Here is an 18,913-nt window from a genome sequence, read left to right as displayed (position 1 = left end):
CACGCTCTGGTCACCATGTTGTCGCCAACTATGCTCATCCTGGCCCCTGTACAGGGAGCACGGTGGCTGCCATTAGGATCGCACCACTCGACTCGGGTATTAGGCGCCGGGCTTTTCACACCACCTCGACATCGATGCTGAGAAATGCTGAGAAGAAGTCTGTACCTGCTCAGAATATGCCGAAAAAGCCCGCGTCTGCCTCGCCCTCGACTTCGTTTCTCCCTCCCGAGTCCAGTCTTGCAAAACGACCAAAATATCCACGGCCTCCTGTTGCTGTGCCTGGTCTTCCCTCAGCAAAGAAACTCAGAGTTACCAAGGTCGCTAGCCCGAATCTCTCCTTGCCAAACAGTCCGATTCAAGCACGTCGAAACGCTGAAGAAGAGGTGGTGAGACAAGAGAAGGAAGAAATCGAACGGATGCGACAGGCTTGGATGCAAAAGCTGCATGAGGCTGAAAAGATCGCCGACCATGTCGAAGCGTTTTTGGAACAGGAAGAGGCTGAACTCAAACGAAGCCGAGAAGAAGAGGCCACAAGACGACAAGCGTGGACGCGAAAGCTGCGCAAAGCCGAACAAATCGCGAATCTCATCGAAAGCTTCGGCTGGGACGACAAGACAAGCATCGACCGTTACCTTCGGCTTCGCTCACTGGTGGAAAGGGGAAAGGAACTCGAGCGCTGTTTGGAAGACTCCTATAAGAAGAGTGGTCTAAATCCTCGTACCAGGGAGGTTGCCAATGCGGCGTGGCACTCCCTCGTGGACGCCTTTGCCGATCCCAATCTTGCCTGGATCCAGCCGCGCCTTGACGAGAGCCGACGAGGTAGACGACGGTCCCTCTCCGTGAGAGAGGGAAAGCCTCGTCCATCCTTGCCTTCTCGTGTTAGATTCTCATTGTTTGGGATTATGACTCTCCAAGATGATATGGTTGACACCGCCACGATGATAGGCGTGCATCTGCATGAGTTGCGCCAGCTGAGAAGAACACGACTTCAATTGTTTTGGGTGCCAGAACTCCACAGCTACCACAAATTCACACTCCCGCTAGAATACCTTGCAGACGCTGCCAGCCTGACGGCCACACGTATCAGGGACAACTACATTCAATTCAGAAAGGGTGCCAAACTGCTCCATCGTCCATCCTCGCGTAGGCTGGCGAAGATTCTCGTCGATGAACCCATTCTCCACCATGTCGGGAAAGTGCACTGGCTGAGTAGGGTCATCGTTCGCGATATTCGGCACGAACTCTCACAGATCTCAGCCTCAGTCCTGCAAAGGGAACTGTTTTCAACATACCAGCCTCTCGCCACTTACAACGCATACTCTCCGGTGTTGAAGAACTACATAGATTTCGCTGGTCGCGACCGTTCACCCGGAAAACTGCACAGCCTTTCAGCCAGGCATCTGAAACTCCAAAGAGATATCCTACTCCAGAGAGATTTCACATGGCTCTGGGCAGGGATCTCTAAAGCCTCTTCCCTCGACCGTTGCTGGTCGAATGACTATCATGCCTCAATGGATCAAGCACACACGGGGTCCCCGGCTTCCCCCATCACTCGCTTGCTTGTACCATCTGCTCAAGTCGACGCTGGTCGTACAGCTCCATGGGCGACCCCAACGCCCCTTTATCCGCTCGGCCCTGCAGTCCCCATCCTCTATGTTACGACATTCTCTGGCCTCACCAGCGTCTTACACCGCTTCAGCAGTCCTGAGCGCTGCAAACACTTGGCCTTCGATATCGTCCAGACCCCTGGCACGAAGTGTTACCCTGGGGTCCAATTTTTGACACTCGCAAGCGAACACGAGGTTGCAGTCATACAATTCGCTGCAATCAGTTACTTCTCGATTCTTCAGGCTGAAACATTCGAAGACGTCATGAAAAACCCCTCAATCCTCAAAGTAGGTGTGGACGTCGAGTCGCAACAACGACTTTTGGCAGATGGTCCAGGTATCGAGGTGGAAGGTCTCGTCGAGCTCCATACTTCGGAACACCATGATATTCCCCTGAAGCATCTATCTCCCAACAACGGTCGAAGTCGAAGAGTCTCGTCAATGGCTGCACGATCGCTGGGATTTTCTCTGCCGCCTTTGGATCTAGACCAGGCGGTCAACGATATCATCAGCTTCAAATCTGTTGGCCGCACTCGTGCGGTCGATCCACTGCCGTTCTTGACCCGTAGGTTACGCTCCCTCTGCTTTATCCTTGGCTGACATTCATATTAGATATCGCCTCACGAGCCTACGCTATACTACAAATCTATCTAGCGTCCACGACAGGTGGCTCCTTCACTTCAGCGCCTGCGGCCCATCCATTGCTCGGCCCCGTCGAAGTCTACGGGCAAGCCGGAAAACCTGAGCGATATTCGGAACTTCGTAGTTCGCGGATGAAGTACCTGAAATGCATGGCGCGATTTCTCGTTTCTAGAACCGCCTTCCGGGCTCAGTTGGATTCTCCAGCAACTAATCTATCTTCACGACTTCAACTGAAGAAGCGGTTGATGGCCTACTTTCTCTTTACGACCTTCAACGAACGCCTCGAGACCGTTGAAGAGATTTTAGGGATGTCCCAGGTCGCATCGAATATCCTTGCCATTGTCGATGCCGCTAAGCTGCCACTGCGCACTCAGGACGCCGGTCTACTTGAGCGTCATCGCAAGATTTACCATGAAGACATGCCGATCCGGAAAGTTCAGTATACTCCGGATATTCCTCTAAGAGCAAGAACTTCCATGGCTCCTACCACGGCAAGCCAAAAGGCGGAACCCATGACTGCTCCAGTGGCACAGGTTGCATGGAAGTCGAAGAATCCTCCGCCTGCCAGGAAAAAAAGAACGCCCACCGCGAGCTCAGGCCTGAAGAAGCCAAACTCACATTTTGCCGATCAATCTACTTCGACATCCTTGGAGATTCAACCCCTGGGCAGTCGGGCGCTTGGTTCTGATAGCGTACAGATCAGAAGGCTCGCCACTGATAGATTGAACAGGGTAGAGCGCAGAAGGCTCCAGACTAGGATAAAGCGACAGTTCGTTCGAGCTCGAATGCAAGTGGGTGACCAAAAAGCCGAAGACCTATCCGCCTCAGCAACCCCGGATTCTCTGCGCGCCGGAACATGGCTGCTCCGAAAACATCCCGGGGGAAAGAAGTCGAACAAGGGAACCACGGCCCATGAGGGGGACCCTTGGTTGCCGAGAACAGCAGAATCCTCGAACCAAGCCAGGGAAGCGATTCGGAGCACCATCAACGACCCCGGGAAGGGCAGGACATTGACTTTGCCAAATAAGGGAACAATTCGTACTATGGATGGCTTGATACGGGGACGGCGCAGAAGAAGAATACGATCTTTCGAACGGAAGAGCCTAGGTGGCACCGAAGCAGCCGGAACATGAGGGGAGTCCGGCGAAAGCTGCGAAAATGGCCATATTGCACAGTCGCCGAAGGTATAATACACATGGAGATGCCGCCGGGGATGGAGCGCAGAACAAGGATGAGGATACGACGGGGTGGAGGTCGAAGTCAGAATCTAGAGCTATGTACGGAGTACTCTCCAGTTGATGACAAGGGAAATATCGGTGGCACAGGTGCAGAGAATAGGGACAACCCAGCAAGTGACCTGTTCAGGCACCGTGTCATGACTTACTCTCGATGGAGCTGACAGGCTGTCGTTTCCTATACTTTCGGCGACTTCCATCTTTACTAGTGAGGACCCACGGATGTGCGTGTGAATATACGCATACGCTGTACCAGCACTGTATGTCCCACTGTGCGGGTAAGTACTCTATCCAACTCTTCCAGTGCCAGAGCAGGTGGACACGCATGCGAAGCAGACGTGTTAGACACGGTGAGAGACCTTCTCGTCCCACCACTACCATGGATCATGGTGCACTACATGTATTTGTGCGCTTGCAACAAATCCTGCCTGGCCACCGCAAGTTTCATTACCCTGCCCCCGAGTCGGTCCAGGAATTTTGGTCCCCGGTCCTTTGCTTTGAACCTCGCTTCCACTGTACATGTACAGTAAATTTTTAATGTGTCATTCTTGGGAGGATGAGGGTTACTCATCGAGCACGAGATCGCATCGGTACAGCCGACCAGTAAAAACCACGCAAAGAGAGAGCGTGGATGCACTCGGCGTTCGTGAAAGGAAAGCGAGGTCAGAGGAAGGGAATGCTGTATGACCAGCGCGGCCAGTGGCGCTTTTCTAAGGAGGTCAAGTGAAGGGAGGGAAGGGAAGTCTCATATCCTACGGAGTACCTAATTAGTATTCGATTGGATCGGTCGGCATGGCATGCATGCTCGCACACATATGCAGAGACGGGCGCACATGCATAAGGGTGGGGACCCGTAAAGTCAAGCTTTCTCGTCAGACAAGGGTTCGTGTGCCCCGGATGGGTTTAGCCTGGCCTAGCCATAGCCCAGCCTAACAATTTACGTGGAATACTTACTCCGTACATAGGTAGGTAGTACCCGATGCTGGGCATTGAAGTGCTGATTAAGACGGCAGGATGGGCTTCGAGGCGCGTTGCCTTGTTTTGTGTCTTTCAAGTCGCTGCTCTTGCTATCCAATTGAACATGGGACGCGGTAATCCTGGCCCCAGAGGTACGCGATACTGAGGGGGTCCCAACCGCCTGTGTATATCCAAACACATATTTACAAACACAAATATCAACGATACGGCCATGTCGTGTGCTGCCTACGACCGACCCCATCTCCGCCAGAAGCGTCCTGCCCTCCCCCTCTGACCCCTTGGTATGCTGAGCTCATCCTTCTTAGCGACCCGCCAGTAGTATACTGGCACTCCAGACACCACGAACGCAATTACAATGACCGTCTGCACCGGCTGGTTGACCACGGCTCGACTGACGAGAAACAAAGAAACGCAGCAGAAGATGATGGGTGTGGTGATGTACGTCCGGTACGGCCGCTCCAGGTGTGGTTCGCGGATGCGCAGGACAATCAGGCCAAGGACGGTCAAAAAGTAGAACGAATACCCCGCCACGCCGTAGAATGTGATCAGGGTCCCGAACTCGCCGAGCACAACGTAAATCATGGTGAGGAGCATGTTCAACAACATGGCGTTGACAGGCGTATAGCCCATGCCGATGGACTCGTCGCCGAATACCCTTGCCAGTGATTTCGATAGCCAAGATCGTTTCCGTGACTTGTGGAGTGGCGTAGCCGGCTCTGGCCCCGGTTGGCCTCCAAACCCGATTCTGCCAAACAGGGCGGGGATGTATCCTTCTCGCCCAGCAACGTAGACGAGGCGGCCGGAGGTGAAGGTCGTGGCATTGAGTGCGCCAAAGCATGAGGCACCAACGATCAGGGCGAGAATGAGTGCTCCTATAGGGCCGAAGACCTTGCTTCCAAACTGCACGGCGACGGTGTTGGACTTGTTGATCGTTTCCAGCGGCAGGACGAAAATGTATGCCACGTTGGCAAGGATATAGCATACGATCACAGCAGGCATGGCGGTGTGGATGACACGTGGTAAATCCCGACTGGGGTTCTTGAATTCTCCCGTCACGTAGTTCGTATTGTCCCATCCGTCGAACGCCCACAGACCTGCATACAATGCGACGGCCCAGCTGGATACGTCGGTCGACGTGTCCGCGAACCAGTTCTGTTTGCGCCAATCCCTATTCGCGGGACCGTTGAAGGAAAACCCCGTGGCGGCCACGATGATGCCGACGACCGTGACCGCAATGAGGGCAACGAACTTGAAGAACATGAAGAGATCGCCCAGGCGCGCCGCAAAGCGGGTCGAGACACAGTTGAACACGGTGACCAGCATGACGGCGACCAATGCGGGGATCTTGTTGATCCATGGGTTGACATCTTCGACTTCGGCACCAATTGCTGCACGGACAATGTATTCGCCAAAAATGATGGCGATAATGGCTGCACCACCGGGTTTCAATACTAGGATGGCGCTCCAGGTGAAGAGAAATCCAACGACTTCACCAAAGATCTTGGCAAGGTAGACTTGCGCGCCCCCGTTCAGTGGTATTGCGCCTCCAAGTTCTGCATATGAGGCTGCGCCGGTCCAGGCAAGCATGCCCGAGATCGCCCATACCACCAAAGCCGCACCCGGGGACCCGACATGTGAATTGACCTGCGCCGGCGACGAGAAGATTCCGGACCCGATTATCAAGCCGACCACCAGCGATAGACCATTCAGGTATGTCAAGGTTTTGTTCTTTTCCAGGTTCTGAAGATTGCCCCGTCGCTCAAGAGAAAGGGACACTGCCGAGGGATTGCCTAGTGCAGTGTAGCCTCCTCCTGCAGTGGACGACAGTGGAAACAGTGCAGGGGTGAAGTCGAAGGCCGAGGAGACAGAGTAGGATCGTCCATGCAGCCCCCTCCGCTCCGAAGCTGGGTTCGCACTGTCGAGGGGATCCTGGTTCTCGAGGGACAGGCGTCGGGAGGAAGAGATGCCCGATGGTGAGGACGGTCCAGGGCTAGGCAAGTCGTCTTGCTCAGAGTCTGCGAGGGATGCCAGCTCGAGGGAATCTCTGCCTGGCTGTGGTCTTTGGATTTCGGAGAAGCCAGATGCGGGAGGAGCCATGGCTGTTCGTCGAGACTCGAGACGAGCTCGGCGAAGTTGAGCGACGTTGATAGTGCTCGGGCTTCATCACCGTGTCGCCGACATGGTCCTGCGAGAATTCTGGAATCCGACGCGAGCGCGACGTGTGAATCGGACGTCTGCTGGTAGGGGTGTTGGAATCGAATTGTCTCGGAATGGAAAGCGGTAGCGAGACCGCACGGCGAGGAGACGCCAGACTCGAGTGATGCGCCAAGCCGCTAAGCAGCCCTGATTAGTTAGGCGGCCATGCTGCTTTACACCCTAATTTCCTCGTGTTTGACGCAAAAATTAGTTATCGCAGCACCCACGATCTCCGCCGACCTCCTCTTCCGTACCTCCAACCGGTCTAATGCAGCTACTGTAAGAGGACACGCGCTTTACTAAATGTCGTGCCGATGACCCTGACCGTTTCGGAAACCGCCAGCCATCGTGCTGATGCCCGTAACTTCTTGAGCATTGGATGCCTTACGCTGAACACTCTCCGTGGAAACGAGGCCGCGTCCCTCTCCCTGCTGCTGGGGTGCGGTGCTCCGTTACGACGTTCACACAGCGGTATGGCCCTCGGTCGGCCTCACTGATTGAACCACCAGAGCGTGGCGATGGTTAAGTATTTTCAGTTTCCTTGAGCTCGTCTGTCCGCCGCGGGTAGGGATACGCCAGAAGCTTCCAAGTACGCGAACAAGCAATTTCACCGCACATGCCACTAGCAAAATGCATGGAAGTCTTAGGAATCGTACATGAGAGAGAAAGCGTAGACTTGGATTTGGAGATTCGAGACTTCTTATGGCGCCTCCAGGACTTCAATCCGATACCCCTGCCGGCTGTCAATGCCCTCCGCTTGGCTGCATGGCTCTACAAAAGAACTGACGCATTCTGTCACTTGTGTACCCTGACTAATCCTCGAATACGGGTAGCATACTGGCAGTGCCACCCGTTCAAGAATCGTTGTGAAGGCCGAATGCCACACGACCGGCAGCTACTCATCGGCAAGATGCCATAAGCGGCTATGGAGGATCCATCATAACCAAAGCCCAAGTATCTGGGTCACCTTTCGCTAGGGCTTGTTAGTCATGTCTATGGGGTTGTTCACATGCGTTCCCAAATACGAGATTGGAGGAAATCGCCCTGGTAAGTCGTTTGTTGTGAGGCTGCTTTATACTACAAGGTATTTGCTAATAACCTCTAGAGGCGGCTCCCGGTCTTGATCATCGACGATCGTACGAGTCAGGCCAGGTCTTCTCTTACATATCCATCCCGTCGGCCTAATCAATATCTCCTTGTTACCGTACAGCACCGTCGTTGTCAACATGTCTCAACAGATCCATTTTGTGGAGACTCAACCTGGGACAGCTTTGGACTCTGGCCAAGTACGTGCGCTACGATCACATGTGCGGAAGGTCAATCTGGAGAGATCGAACCGGAAGAGCACTCAGCAATTGGAGAACTTCCGTTCCTTGACCATAACCGATTTCTCCGGAAGTGGGAAGGCGAAAGGTGCCAAGAGGAAACAATCCTTCCATTCCAATGTCGCTCATCTTGAAACGGTAATTCAAGAATTTCCATGGGGAGACGACCCGCCACAGGGTTATCCTCTCGCCCCTGACAGCCCGGGGATCCCCACAAGAGCGTTCCGGTGCCTACCTAACCAGTTGCCGCCAAAACGATGCAGTTGTCACAGACCCAGCCCGCAAGGTCAGCAATCGCCAAGCTCAAGCGAGCATTCAACCCCCAGCGATTCTCCACACAGCGAGGAGACACATCCACAGGCAGCCTGGATAGTAGATGCTACTGATGTCGATGAAGATCAGATCAACCAGCTACTCAGAAGCTGTGAGTCTTTAACTACAGGCGCGGAGATCCTCAGCTGACCATTCTAGGTGCTTTTCAGATAGAGGCAGAATCTCTACTCTCATTCGGCCTGGCCAATTGTGACTTATGGGCACTCCCATTATTCCCAGACTGCTTATACAAGTCGGCCTTCCTGTACGCCTTCCTTTACTCCATCCTACATATCCACAACTCATACATTGGAACAAATGAGTCTCTCGCCCTCAAGACGAAAGCGATTGAATGCCTCAGAGAAGATCTCCGTAAGGATGATCCTAACATTCGAGCTCTGACCATTGGCACCGTCCTACTGCTGTCATGCGTCGCAGTATGTATAAGTCCCTCAAGGGCTTTATATCACGGACTCACGGTGCCTCAGTATCATTGCGGGGACCTTGCCGAGTCTACAGCACATTCCGAAGGCCTGTACAAGCTCTTGGAACACTACCACGCGGACGGCGTCCGCCTGCGAACTGAGGTACTTCGTGCCATCTTCTGGTAACGCATCTTATGACCTATTCGAGCTTCCTCAAGCTAATCGTCAACGTAGGCAGCATCTTCTAGGTACTGCATTGGTCTGTGACCAGCAGAGATTCCTGCAGCCGGATTTTCAAATGCTTCTCAAGCGCCCTTGAGACTTTCCTACTGTCATCGCACTGCCGACACCGCCTCTCGGATTCGAGTTACACCAAGAAGTCATCAGCCCTCGATGTGCTGTTGTCCATCCGCATCATTCCTTACCTTCAAGACCATACCAGCCCCGGCCCATCCGATCCCCTGGTGATTGCAGGCCTACAAGCCCGTGTTGAACCACGACTAGTCTTTGACGAAAAAGCCTGCAAAGAATTTGGTCCGATAGCAGAATGTTGCCGCGTTGCGGGTCTCCATTGTCAACTACATCGGCACCTCATTCACGTGGAAGAGCGCCTTTGTGCCTCGACGCCTAGCGAAGAAGCTCCTTGCCTACCTGGTAAAGACGAACGAACAGGACCTTTGGCGTTATCGACGAGAGTTGTTCTTATGACAGCTACTTGTGGACTCCCCGGTTGGTAGAAGGGAGCTCTGTTATGCTGGCGAGCTCGCTGCCCGATCTCAGCAGTCCATTGAAGGCGTCAAAGAAGATGGCATGAGTTGGACCGACTTGAAGAACGGACCTGGAGCCCTACACGATGTGATGAAGACGTTCATCTACGCAGATGACTGGGTTGCGAAAAGGCATCTGCTCCCAAGCTGGAGTGATCTCGAACGGCCCCATCTTTCTGTGTGGCTCAGAGGGAGTCGACACCGACATGGATTACTGGAGCTTCACTCAAAGAGCTGGTGCCGGATACTAACCTCTTCGAGTAGCTCCGATCTTCATATGACAAAGGATGCCTAGCCGAATCTCGGCTCTGCTTGGCTGTCTGTCAACCGCCGTATCGGCGACACTGGTCATCAGTCGACTTCCCCTCACCCCGGACGATGGGTCGTGCGGTTGTCTAGAGTGACTGCAGCGCGGGACGTGGTGCTTGGTGGGTTCCACTACAAGGGGACCTCATAGCTTCGACTTCTCAGGACTAGGAACGCGTCTCATCCTCCGTCTCAAGGCGCCTCACCAGGACTTGCCATATCAGTTATCCAAGCTATCGATACTGAAGCCGAGTCGTTTGCTGCGATCGAGTAGTATCACCGGCATAAAGACACCTCATTATAGACCAAGAAGAGCTCGTTGATTTTTTCTAGATACAGTCTCAACAGTCAGATCCCCAAGGAAACACAAACAGAAGTTATGAGCGTCCTCCAATATCCCACATTCGTCCGGTATCTGTCGATCGAGCGGACTCTGCGCTCCTTATCCGCCCCCTAATTGATACCCAGAACGAGACTAAACTCCGAAAACATTCTTGTATGGCTGCCAACAAACGTAATGCCTACACCCGAGTCTGGATGGATCTACTTCCATCATGACTCGAAGAAACCAGTACAGACACCCTTGCGCGTCCCGGAACCCCCGATCCAAAACGGACTGTATCTGCAGCTGACAGATGGATCCAAGCGATATGCTGCAAGGTTGGCCGACCGACGGAAACCGACGAAGTGGCGCAAAAGCCTGGGCCAGGATCAGCATGATGGGCATGGGAAGGCAGAGCTGAGGTCTGTCGGTTCTATCAGGAACTATGCTAGGGGCATGACATGAACAAGAACGGCCGATATTGAGGGTTTGAGAATCACTTCGACTGAGCTTCTGGATAGGAAGGCCTTTCACGCGGAATTAAGCCCTTGCCAGCGTCCACGTAATTACTCTATGGCTCATTGAGCAGCTCCTCATACGTGACCATCGGTCTTGAGCGAGCCACTCTGTGATTGAATCATTTTTGCATGTGTTTCTGTCTCGTACTAGAAAGAAAGGAGCCGCTCCTCTGCACGCAGACCGCATTCTGCAAGAGGAAGCGCTATGCTTCTCCATGTAGGAGGCGATGTGTCTTGGTGGCCGTGATGGCCCTCCTGCGCTGCGCTCTCCGGCGAATGCGCTGACGGAGCATCGCATGTATCAGTACTCCACCGTGACTAGTACATCGCTGGTCTAGCCCCTGAGCTACTTACATCAACTGGAGTAACCAGCAAACGTTAGCATCAAGTCCCCAGTTCAGGCTGCGAATTGACCACACTGCTCCGCAACTTGACCTCGCATCCAACAATCAATTTGGCATCACCCAGCATTCGTAATGTGCCATCGACATCCATATCCCTGGGTCCCGTTGCTGGGAGTGCGCTGTCTGGGTGTTTGAGCATGCGAGCTCTTTCCTTGATACGCATCCTGACAACTCTCCTTTCATCCGCCTCCCCGTACGCCCAGATCATGAATTACAAGCCGCTTTGTTCATGAAGCGTCCTCAAACTCATCGAGTCGTCCGAAGTTCGGGTCAGCATACCATTCGCCAGGGTTCACGATTCCCGGTGTGTACTGCACCGGTGGTCCCGACTCGGTCGGTTGCCACTCGAAGGCAACGTCCTCATCGAACGACTCTTCGGTCTTCTTCCTGAAGTCCCCTGCACTCGTGAGGTGCTTGTAGAGAGTCTTGAGCGGGATGATCTGCGTCATGTCGTCGCCGAGCGGTCTGCCCGTCCGACTGAGGATGTCGAGTTTTAGCTTCGGCGTCAACTCCTCCAGCAACAACTCCAGTCGATATGCAATCACGACGTAAGGTCTTCTGTCATTGTTCGCGTGCACCTCTTCTTCAAGGACCCAACCGCCCCTCTCGAGATTGGGTATCTTTATTTCGAAGACTCCCGCGTTGTCAGGAGTACCCCATTCCGGACAACTCGTCACGTCCAAAACATGGTCAAAAGGGAATTGGGGCCGTTCGACACGGAATTCGCCAGTGGCTGTGTACGGGAGCGCTCCGCTCAGGTTCGCATCCTGGGTGACGAACGGTTGCTGTCCCTTGACGGCGAAATCTGCTCTGGCCTGTTGCACCTGATTCATGTCCAGACATGAGAGATAGACAAAGTTCCCTCGCGCGACAGCAGAATCGATCTCTGACGCCATCATTCCGACGGACACGCGCTCATTTGCCTGCACCCCATAACCCGTTCTCTCAAGCTGCTGTTTCAGATAGCCCAGCACGTATGGCGGGCGGCTGCCACCACCTGTCAGAGCAAGTGTGCAAGGACTGTCAATTCTCGACATGCATTCTTCCAACATGCACTTGATGGGGTCTAGCCACTGGTCGAAGAGCATCTTCATAACAACCGCCGAGAGGATCATTTGCTCCTCGTTTAGGACCAATCCGCGGCCCTTGGCGCTCTTGAAAAGAGGCTTTTGTCCAGACTTGTAGATTGGCCATACCTCGTAACCCCGAACGGCCCCGTCAAACGATCGCTTTGTTATCTCGAAGCCTCTTTCAAAAGCCTCCAGCAGGTCATTCTCACTGCCGTTGAAGCCCCACGAGAGTGGAAGCAGGCCGAGTGGGAACTGCGCGGTAACATACTCCTTGAACAGTTCATTCTGACGTTGCGAACCGTGGAACGAGCCTTTTCCAGGAACCACCCCCTGTAACTGGACAGCGGAAGTATTGTATTCTTCTTCGGCACACAGTCCACAGACGTCGGTAGTCAGGCCTCCCATGTCGCAAACAATTCGCACCTCCTCCTTGTTGGCGATATCAGCAATTCCGGCGCTCTCTTTTTCAGCAGTTTCAGACAGATCGTACATTGCAGAAGCATTGGGCTCCGACCATATACAGGTGCTTTTCGGAAATCCAGCTTCGTGTAACAACATGCGAAGTTCATCCTTGGCCTCGACCTCCCAGATCGATCCTGTAGGAACGGCGATCATCGCGTCGGCCTTTTCGTTGAAAATCTTTGGCACTATGGTGGATTGAAGGCCATAGGCTTCGGCATATTGATGCTGAGCGGATCGCAAGAGGAAGCGGAGGAACTCTCGGATGATACAACGGGGAGATTGGAGTGTATGAGCAGTAGGTTGGCCGGTAAGGGGATCGCGCACGCAGTATTTCCCTTCTGGGATTTTGTTGCGGACCGCTTCCACCTGTCGTCGAATTGTGAGTTGCCGTTCCATGACCATGGTAAGTAGTGAATGGTCTCGAGGAAACTCAGTGTTTGGTGCTACTAGACACAGCTTGAAGAACTCGATTCGCTCAAGGATCTCGTGTGCAGGTCTGGGATCTTCCTCTGCCTCTGCGCCGAAAACAAGCTCGCACGGTGGGTTGTTTGGGGTGTCGGTTTTCTGGACGAAGATGGCGATAGTTGGGATTCGAGATGTGCCGTTGATATCTTGTACTGGTGTGAGAGCGGCTTTGCGTTCGGTCAGAGACCAGTTGGGATGGACGCGGCCATAATTGATCGTTGAGAATTTGGAACCCAGGTCCACGCCGGACTCCAGACGAGCATCGCCGTCTAGGCCGACGTGCTTCAGAACTCCGTTGTAGCCGATCGCGAGATTTTCCATCTCGTGTACCGGAGCATCGAGCATCTCGATGTCACCACCTGATGAGGCCATGGTTTGGAGGTCAAAAGGATAGCAGTAGGCATACTGTGCTGAGAGCTTGGGGGACCATGGATTGACGAGATAGAGAAAGATGCAAGAAGGACACGTGGAAGTTACGGGTCTTGAAGAGTTGACAGAAGCGCAGTTGGGACAGGCAGTGGCATAAGCGGCAAAACGGAAGAGGGCAGTTTGAGCCTGCTTTGTGAAGGTGAAGCAGTGGTAAAGGCGGCAGCCGTGTGACTCTTCATGGTGAAAGTGAAGTGCAGCTAATGTTTGGTTTGCGGCCCCAGGACTCCACCGGGATGACCCAAAGCTCACTCAACTTCGACAAACATCACGGCTGTGTTGGCTGTTCTCTCGACCAGTCTCTCCTGTGGTGTGGAGGAGCCCTCGGGGCTTGCGCGAGGTAAGCGGAACCCAATTTCCAGGTGGATTGTCATTCCGAACGACATGTTGGCTTCTCATTTTCTCAATTGCGCTGACCAGCTTATGCAATGCAACAGAGGTCAATCGATCCTGGAGAATAACACGCACTGGCTGTTGTGACGGGAGAATGAATGCAACGATGAATAATACCTGACAATCGATTCGAATTGACGCTCAATGAATCACATTCTTTGCGTTGCACAATAGGAACGTGCGACGCTATGGCCCCTTCCACTTGCGGATGAAGAAGCAAACAACTCGATCCCTCCAACTCTCTCCTGCACCATTCCTCTACCGTCGCTCGTCTTGCCATCTACATTTATCTCTTAGACAAATCTAGCTCAGCAATCGGGCTACAGTTTGTGCCTATTAACCAAGTCACCTTCTCGTCTCCCTCAGAGCCTCTCAAAACCATCCCCCGCCAATCAAACCTCAGATGGCGAGGCGCAAAGCCAAGAAAACCAACCCAAGTTGGACCCTCAAGGCGGAAGTCCTGCTGTTGAACTGGCTTGACGCCAGCAAAGGCGCGGATGGAGCGTTACGCCACGACGAAGAGACAACACTGAACGATTTTGTCGCAGGCGACGAGTTCGTGCGCCAGCATGTGGGCATCCAAGACTTTCCGACAGAAGAAGAGAAGAGACAGCACGTCCAACTCAGACTCCGATACTTGTGGAGCAACTTCCGATCGCCACTCTATGCAGAGACACCTTTCGCCAAGACCATCATCTACACGAAAGGTAGCGCGGCACTGGACTGAAATCGCTTGGAAACCAGATTTCGTGACTTCTACACACCTGAAGAGTATCGAGCTCGAAAAGCCTCCGCAGGATTAGACGCAATGGCCGCTGGCCGGACCAGTAATAAACGCAAAAGCCGCGAAGAGCAGGATGCCGGAAATGGTGCCTTTGAAAGCGCAGCCGGTCACTCAACGCCGAAACGACTCCGTCCAGGAAGTGGCGAGCAGCCAGGTCAGACAATCCCTTCATCCACGAGCCCCGTGGAGAACAACAGTGGCCCAGAATCCATTCAAGGCCATCCGCCACCTCAGCCACCAACCAGCATTCCACCGCCTTTGAGCCGAATTGAGCGTAGGACTCGGCAAGATGCCATGCTGTCTGATCTTGAGCTTGCCAAGCTTCCGAAATTCAAACGCTTGATTGGGGAATCTTGGGAGGATGTAAACAAACCCACAGAGGTGTTTATGCTCGAAACTCAATGGATGAGAATGTACACGCAAATTGAGCAGACAGTTCAAGCTTACGTTCGAAGCTGGGGCCTTGACAGTCTTCACCCAATCATACTCGCGCCCCAAACTGCCTATCCACGAAAGCCGAATCATCTGGTGAGCCTGATTCTCTGTGGCGGTATGACACACGTTGAATGGCGGCGCGAAACATTTCAGTCCCTTAGAGACAACAGAGCCATCACTTATTCCCTCTTCCTTCGGTCACTGCTCATGTCTGCAGTAACCGACTGGTGTCTCCATTCCCAAGTGGAAGAGGCCAAGGTCTACAAGAGCTACGGCGGAGGGGTGATCCAGCAGGTGCTTGCAAGTTGTGAGTCCTCTAGCATCCTCACGTCATATCGTACTTGTGTTAACCTTGCTAGCCGTCGAGCCCATTGTCGAAGCAAGACTGCGACAGAAGTTTCTTGAGGCCTACATCGAGAAAGAGATCAGACCGCAGATACCATCACAGGCAAAAGACACGGCGACCACGTTCCAAGGATTTGTTGACCTACTAATGCCTCGTCAAAATACTCCATTTGGCTTGCAAGCTATTCGCAACGTCAAGGCTTGTCCGAGGACCGACCCAATCCGTCCCGACATGCCCATCCGTGACTTTGCGCTTCTCGAAGAGTCAGTGCATCGCATCAACTTCAGGGAGGATCTACGCAATATTTTTGAGACGGCTCTGCAATGGCGCGCCGAGAGAGATCAGACGATGTTTGAGATATATGATTTCAGCTTTCCTGGCCTCGGAGATGAATACATCGCGGATCAGATGGTGGAAGAAGTGGACAGCGAAGGGAACAAACGCGCCAGACCGGTCATTCTCTGCCTCCTCCCGGTCCTATTTCGATCCGTTTCGAAAAGATTACTCAGCGATATGGAGATGTCGAAAAAGATCGTCAATGGGATTGTGGTCTAGTCAGGGGGACACGCGTAATGCCGGTGCATGTTGAAGAAAAGAATCTTCAGGTGGGAAATCTCATGTGTCTCGTGGCGTTGAGTGATTCAGTATGATATCGAGCATATTCTTGATAGCTAGTAGTGCCGGTTAATCGGAGCAAATTCTTATCGTGAGAACGCAATGTGGTGTCGTATCGCCGGCTACGGACGCCTTTTCCGTCACTCAAGATCAGCGTTCTGGTCTCGGCGTCGTCGCACACATCCTACCCTGCCCTGAGTCGCTTCAGAAGCTGCGCGGCTTGACCGCGCAGGCGTGAAGCGTCATCCAGGCGTAGAATGTATACGTTACCTTTAACTTATCACGAATAGTCTGAATCAGAAGCTCTCCCGGTGAGCCGTTCTTGTATCGAACTACTTCCAGTGTTGCACCTGCAGCTGCATTGGTAGGCAGTTACGTGGGAGGGGGGGTCACTCTTTGTGACTCAATTGGAGGACACGATGAATTCCAGAGAGGTCTGGGCAGAGACCCAGCTATATAGTTACGGAGGCCTATGTTAACAATACGGTATCGTACATTAAGGGGTTATGGCCCATTACAGCCCTTGGCACTGTCTGGCCAACCGTTCGGATGACCTTCCCAGTCACTCTTCCTTGCTCTCACTTTGGTTTCATCTCTCTTTCTCTCTTCTTCGTGGAAAATACAAGATGCCAATCCAATGCCATCACACAGAGGGTGGAGAACCTTGCCTGCAGAATAAAGCGACATACTCGCCCAGTACTTACTACCCCTTCTTCAGCCCCTCCCCGGTAACATCTATTCTCCTGAATGACCATTGTGAAAGAGCTGAGGTTGAGGTTGAGCTTTGCCACAACGTAGTCACTTAGTCCACCGTCGCTTAGATCGCTGGAGGACCCTTGAGGCCAAATTCCGTCGTTATCATGGGCTAATCATGAGTTATGAACGAAGTCTGTCCTCCTGGCTACATGAATCTATGGAGCCTAGACTCGGTGGACTTCATTGGATGATTCTTGATCCGTGCTACGATGTTCGCATTGAGGTTGCCTACCAGAATCTATCTATGACACAGTGACGACTGTAGACAAAGTCTGGGCCCTCGTATAGTTGCACGCACCAGTGTCCTGGGCCTGCACCTGAACATACGATACATTCTGAGGGAAGAGGAAGTTCGTCTCGAAGCCCGTCCTCTCGACTGGACCCATGGCTTGGAGGCTCGAGGGCGACACGCCACCGAAGACCGTCCACGACTTGTACTCCGTGTTGCCGTTCCACGACATGTACACTCTGACACCATTCCCTTCTCGCTCCGCGTAGACGTCTGGGGGCGTTTGGGGACACCCGGTCCAAGGGCCGCGGAAGTCGCGGTACCCGAGGACGCCGCCTGGTGGGGTGCCCATGCCGTTGGCTATGGGCCCAAACTGTGCTGTCATGACGGAGTCACCTTGCTCGTTGAATTCCTGCATGATGGGTGCGAAGCCGTAGCCGACCATTATGTGGCCGCCGGGCAGATATTGCATGTTGCCTTGTGCTATCGCGTAGATTGGCAGGTTGGGGTTCTCATATCGAGCCACGGCAACCGCGGTCTTTGCTTCGGTATCTAGGCTGAGGATGAGGCCCGAGCTGGGCACCGTAGGGTTGGGCAGCGTCAAGGGAGAGTTTGCATTGTCGAAGAGGGAGATGACGATCTCGTTGTCGTTGGTGCGTCCTTGGCGGGGCCCAAGTCTTTGTCGGACGTCATGTTGGTAGCAGAATGTTGCGTTCGGGGATAGCTGGAAGTCGCCGCCATCAATGCCCGAGAGGACCCAGAGGACGTCGCCGGAACTCTTTTCTATGGCAATCTCGGAGCAAAGGTAGCGCGAGCTGATGATGTACCCTTCCCGGCCGTTTAATTGGCTGACGGCGTTGATGTGGAAATAGTTCCAAGCCGTCGCTTGAGTTGTACCATTGTATCCCTCATCGCCCAGTGGCAGCTGAGATGCAGAGAGTGGAAGCTTGTCCAAGTGATCAAGCGCATGCCATTCGAAGATGACCTCGTTGCTGGCAATGTCGATTTCGTAGATGATGGAATCAACTGTCCAACCGGGGTACGGCCCGCCAACAGAAGACAAGTCATGCTGTGTGACATTATTTGCCGTGACCAGGATGGTATCTTGCGGCGTGATATTGATTTCGTGAAGGTCGACGTTACTTGGGAAGGTTTGAGAGGCGTCGAGCGTCAAGAAGAGTCCCGGAAGACTGACTGTGGCGGTAATCTCGTAGGAGGAATCAAGGAGAACGATTGACCCGTAGCCGCGGCCAATCGGCTCTGGAAAGACCGTGCCGTTCCAATACGCTAGGACAGTGTTGCCTCGATATTCGTACGGGCCGAAATTGAAAGCCGGACCACGGGGTCCGAACCACACGAGCTCGTTGTCGTCGGTGAAAATGACGGGCGCAGTGGAATTGATATGTGCGAAGCCGTTGGGATTCAAGAAGAGGTAGCCGGGGGCCGTCTCTCCAGTCTTGTTGATTTCAAGGGACAAGGGCGAGATGGTCGGGGCCGACTTGAAGGAGAGCGTCGGCCAAGGCGGCGAGCTGGGTTGTTGTGCGACACTGATATTGATCAATAGGACTGTGCATAATGCGAGTGCGAGTATTTGTCGAAGAGGAATGGACATGGTGCCTGTCGTGAATGTCCGTGGAGCCTGGATCACAGTACTTTGTCTCGTAAAAGCTGCTTGAGCGGTACAGATAGTCCTTGGTTACGTTGGCAGGTGAAGCAGAGAAAGGTCCCCGAGGCTGCTCTTATTGAGCTTGCGGCCGCCTGCGTAGGACATTACGTAGTATGCAGGAACCAGCAGAAACGTCAGCTCGGCATGGTCCTTCCTCCCCACAGATCGCCATGGGTTCAGCGATTGGTGACACGAGCTCGATCTGATCATTTGCAGCCAGGTACTCCGT

The 18,913-nt window shown here is 53.5% G+C and overlaps 7 protein-coding genes across 7 annotated transcripts; 4 read left to right on the top strand and 3 right to left on the bottom strand.

Moving 5' to 3' along the window:
* Window positions 1-176: 176 nt before the first annotated feature.
* Window positions 177-3,382, top strand: A1O7_02852 (uncharacterized protein; the record flags this gene model as incomplete). The annotated part of the gene is made up of 2 exons (XM_007756881.1): window positions 177-2,172; window positions 2,220-3,382. The coding sequence occupies 2 exons, from the start codon at window positions 177-179 to the stop codon at window positions 3,380-3,382; spliced, it is 3,159 nt and encodes a 1,052-aa protein (XP_007755071.1).
* A 1,305-nt stretch (window positions 3,383-4,687) lies between these two features.
* Window positions 4,688-6,559, bottom strand: A1O7_02851 (uncharacterized protein; the record flags this gene model as incomplete). Its single annotated transcript, XM_007756880.1, has 1 exon — window positions 4,688-6,559. The coding sequence occupies one exon, from the start codon at window positions 6,557-6,559 to the stop codon at window positions 4,688-4,690; it is 1,872 nt and encodes a 623-aa protein (XP_007755070.1).
* Window positions 6,560-7,884: 1,325 nt separating this feature from the next.
* A1O7_02850 (uncharacterized protein) lies at window positions 7,885-8,906 on the top strand (the record flags this gene model as incomplete). The annotated part of the gene is made up of 3 exons (XM_007756879.1): window positions 7,885-8,407; window positions 8,455-8,732; window positions 8,784-8,906. 3 exons carry the CDS (start codon window positions 7,885-7,887, stop codon window positions 8,904-8,906), a joined length of 924 nt encoding a protein of 307 aa, XP_007755069.1.
* Window positions 8,907-11,264: 2,358 nt separating this feature from the next.
* A1O7_02849 (uncharacterized protein) lies at window positions 11,265-13,406 on the bottom strand (the record flags this gene model as incomplete). Its single annotated transcript, XM_007756878.1, has 1 exon — window positions 11,265-13,406. The coding sequence occupies one exon, from the start codon at window positions 13,404-13,406 to the stop codon at window positions 11,265-11,267; it is 2,142 nt and encodes a 713-aa protein (XP_007755068.1).
* An 850-nt stretch (window positions 13,407-14,256) lies between these two features.
* On the top strand, window positions 14,257-14,580 carry A1O7_02848 (uncharacterized protein; the record flags this gene model as incomplete). Its single annotated transcript, XM_007756877.1, has 1 exon — window positions 14,257-14,580. The coding sequence occupies one exon, from the start codon at window positions 14,257-14,259 to the stop codon at window positions 14,578-14,580; it is 324 nt and encodes a 107-aa protein (XP_007755067.1).
* An 81-nt stretch (window positions 14,581-14,661) lies between these two features.
* Window positions 14,662-15,973, top strand: A1O7_02847 (uncharacterized protein; the record flags this gene model as incomplete). The annotated part of the gene is made up of 2 exons (XM_007756876.1): window positions 14,662-15,379; window positions 15,432-15,973. 2 exons carry the CDS (start codon window positions 14,662-14,664, stop codon window positions 15,971-15,973), a joined length of 1,260 nt encoding a protein of 419 aa, XP_007755066.1.
* A 1,058-nt stretch (window positions 15,974-17,031) lies between these two features.
* On the bottom strand, window positions 17,032-18,630 carry A1O7_02846 (uncharacterized protein; the record flags this gene model as incomplete). Its single annotated transcript, XM_007756875.1, has 1 exon — window positions 17,032-18,630. One exon carries the CDS (start codon window positions 18,628-18,630, stop codon window positions 17,032-17,034), a length of 1,599 nt encoding a protein of 532 aa, XP_007755065.1.
* Between the last annotated feature and the right edge of the window lie 283 nt (window positions 18,631-18,913).

The sequence above is a fragment of the Cladophialophora yegresii genome (assembly GCF_000585515.1).
Source record: "Cladophialophora yegresii CBS 114405 chromosome Unknown aczIN-supercont1.2, whole genome shotgun sequence".
Classification (NCBI taxonomy): Eukaryota; Fungi; Ascomycota; class Eurotiomycetes; order Chaetothyriales; family Herpotrichiellaceae; genus Cladophialophora; species Cladophialophora yegresii.
This window is presented reverse-complemented; position numbering and strand designations above follow the sequence as displayed.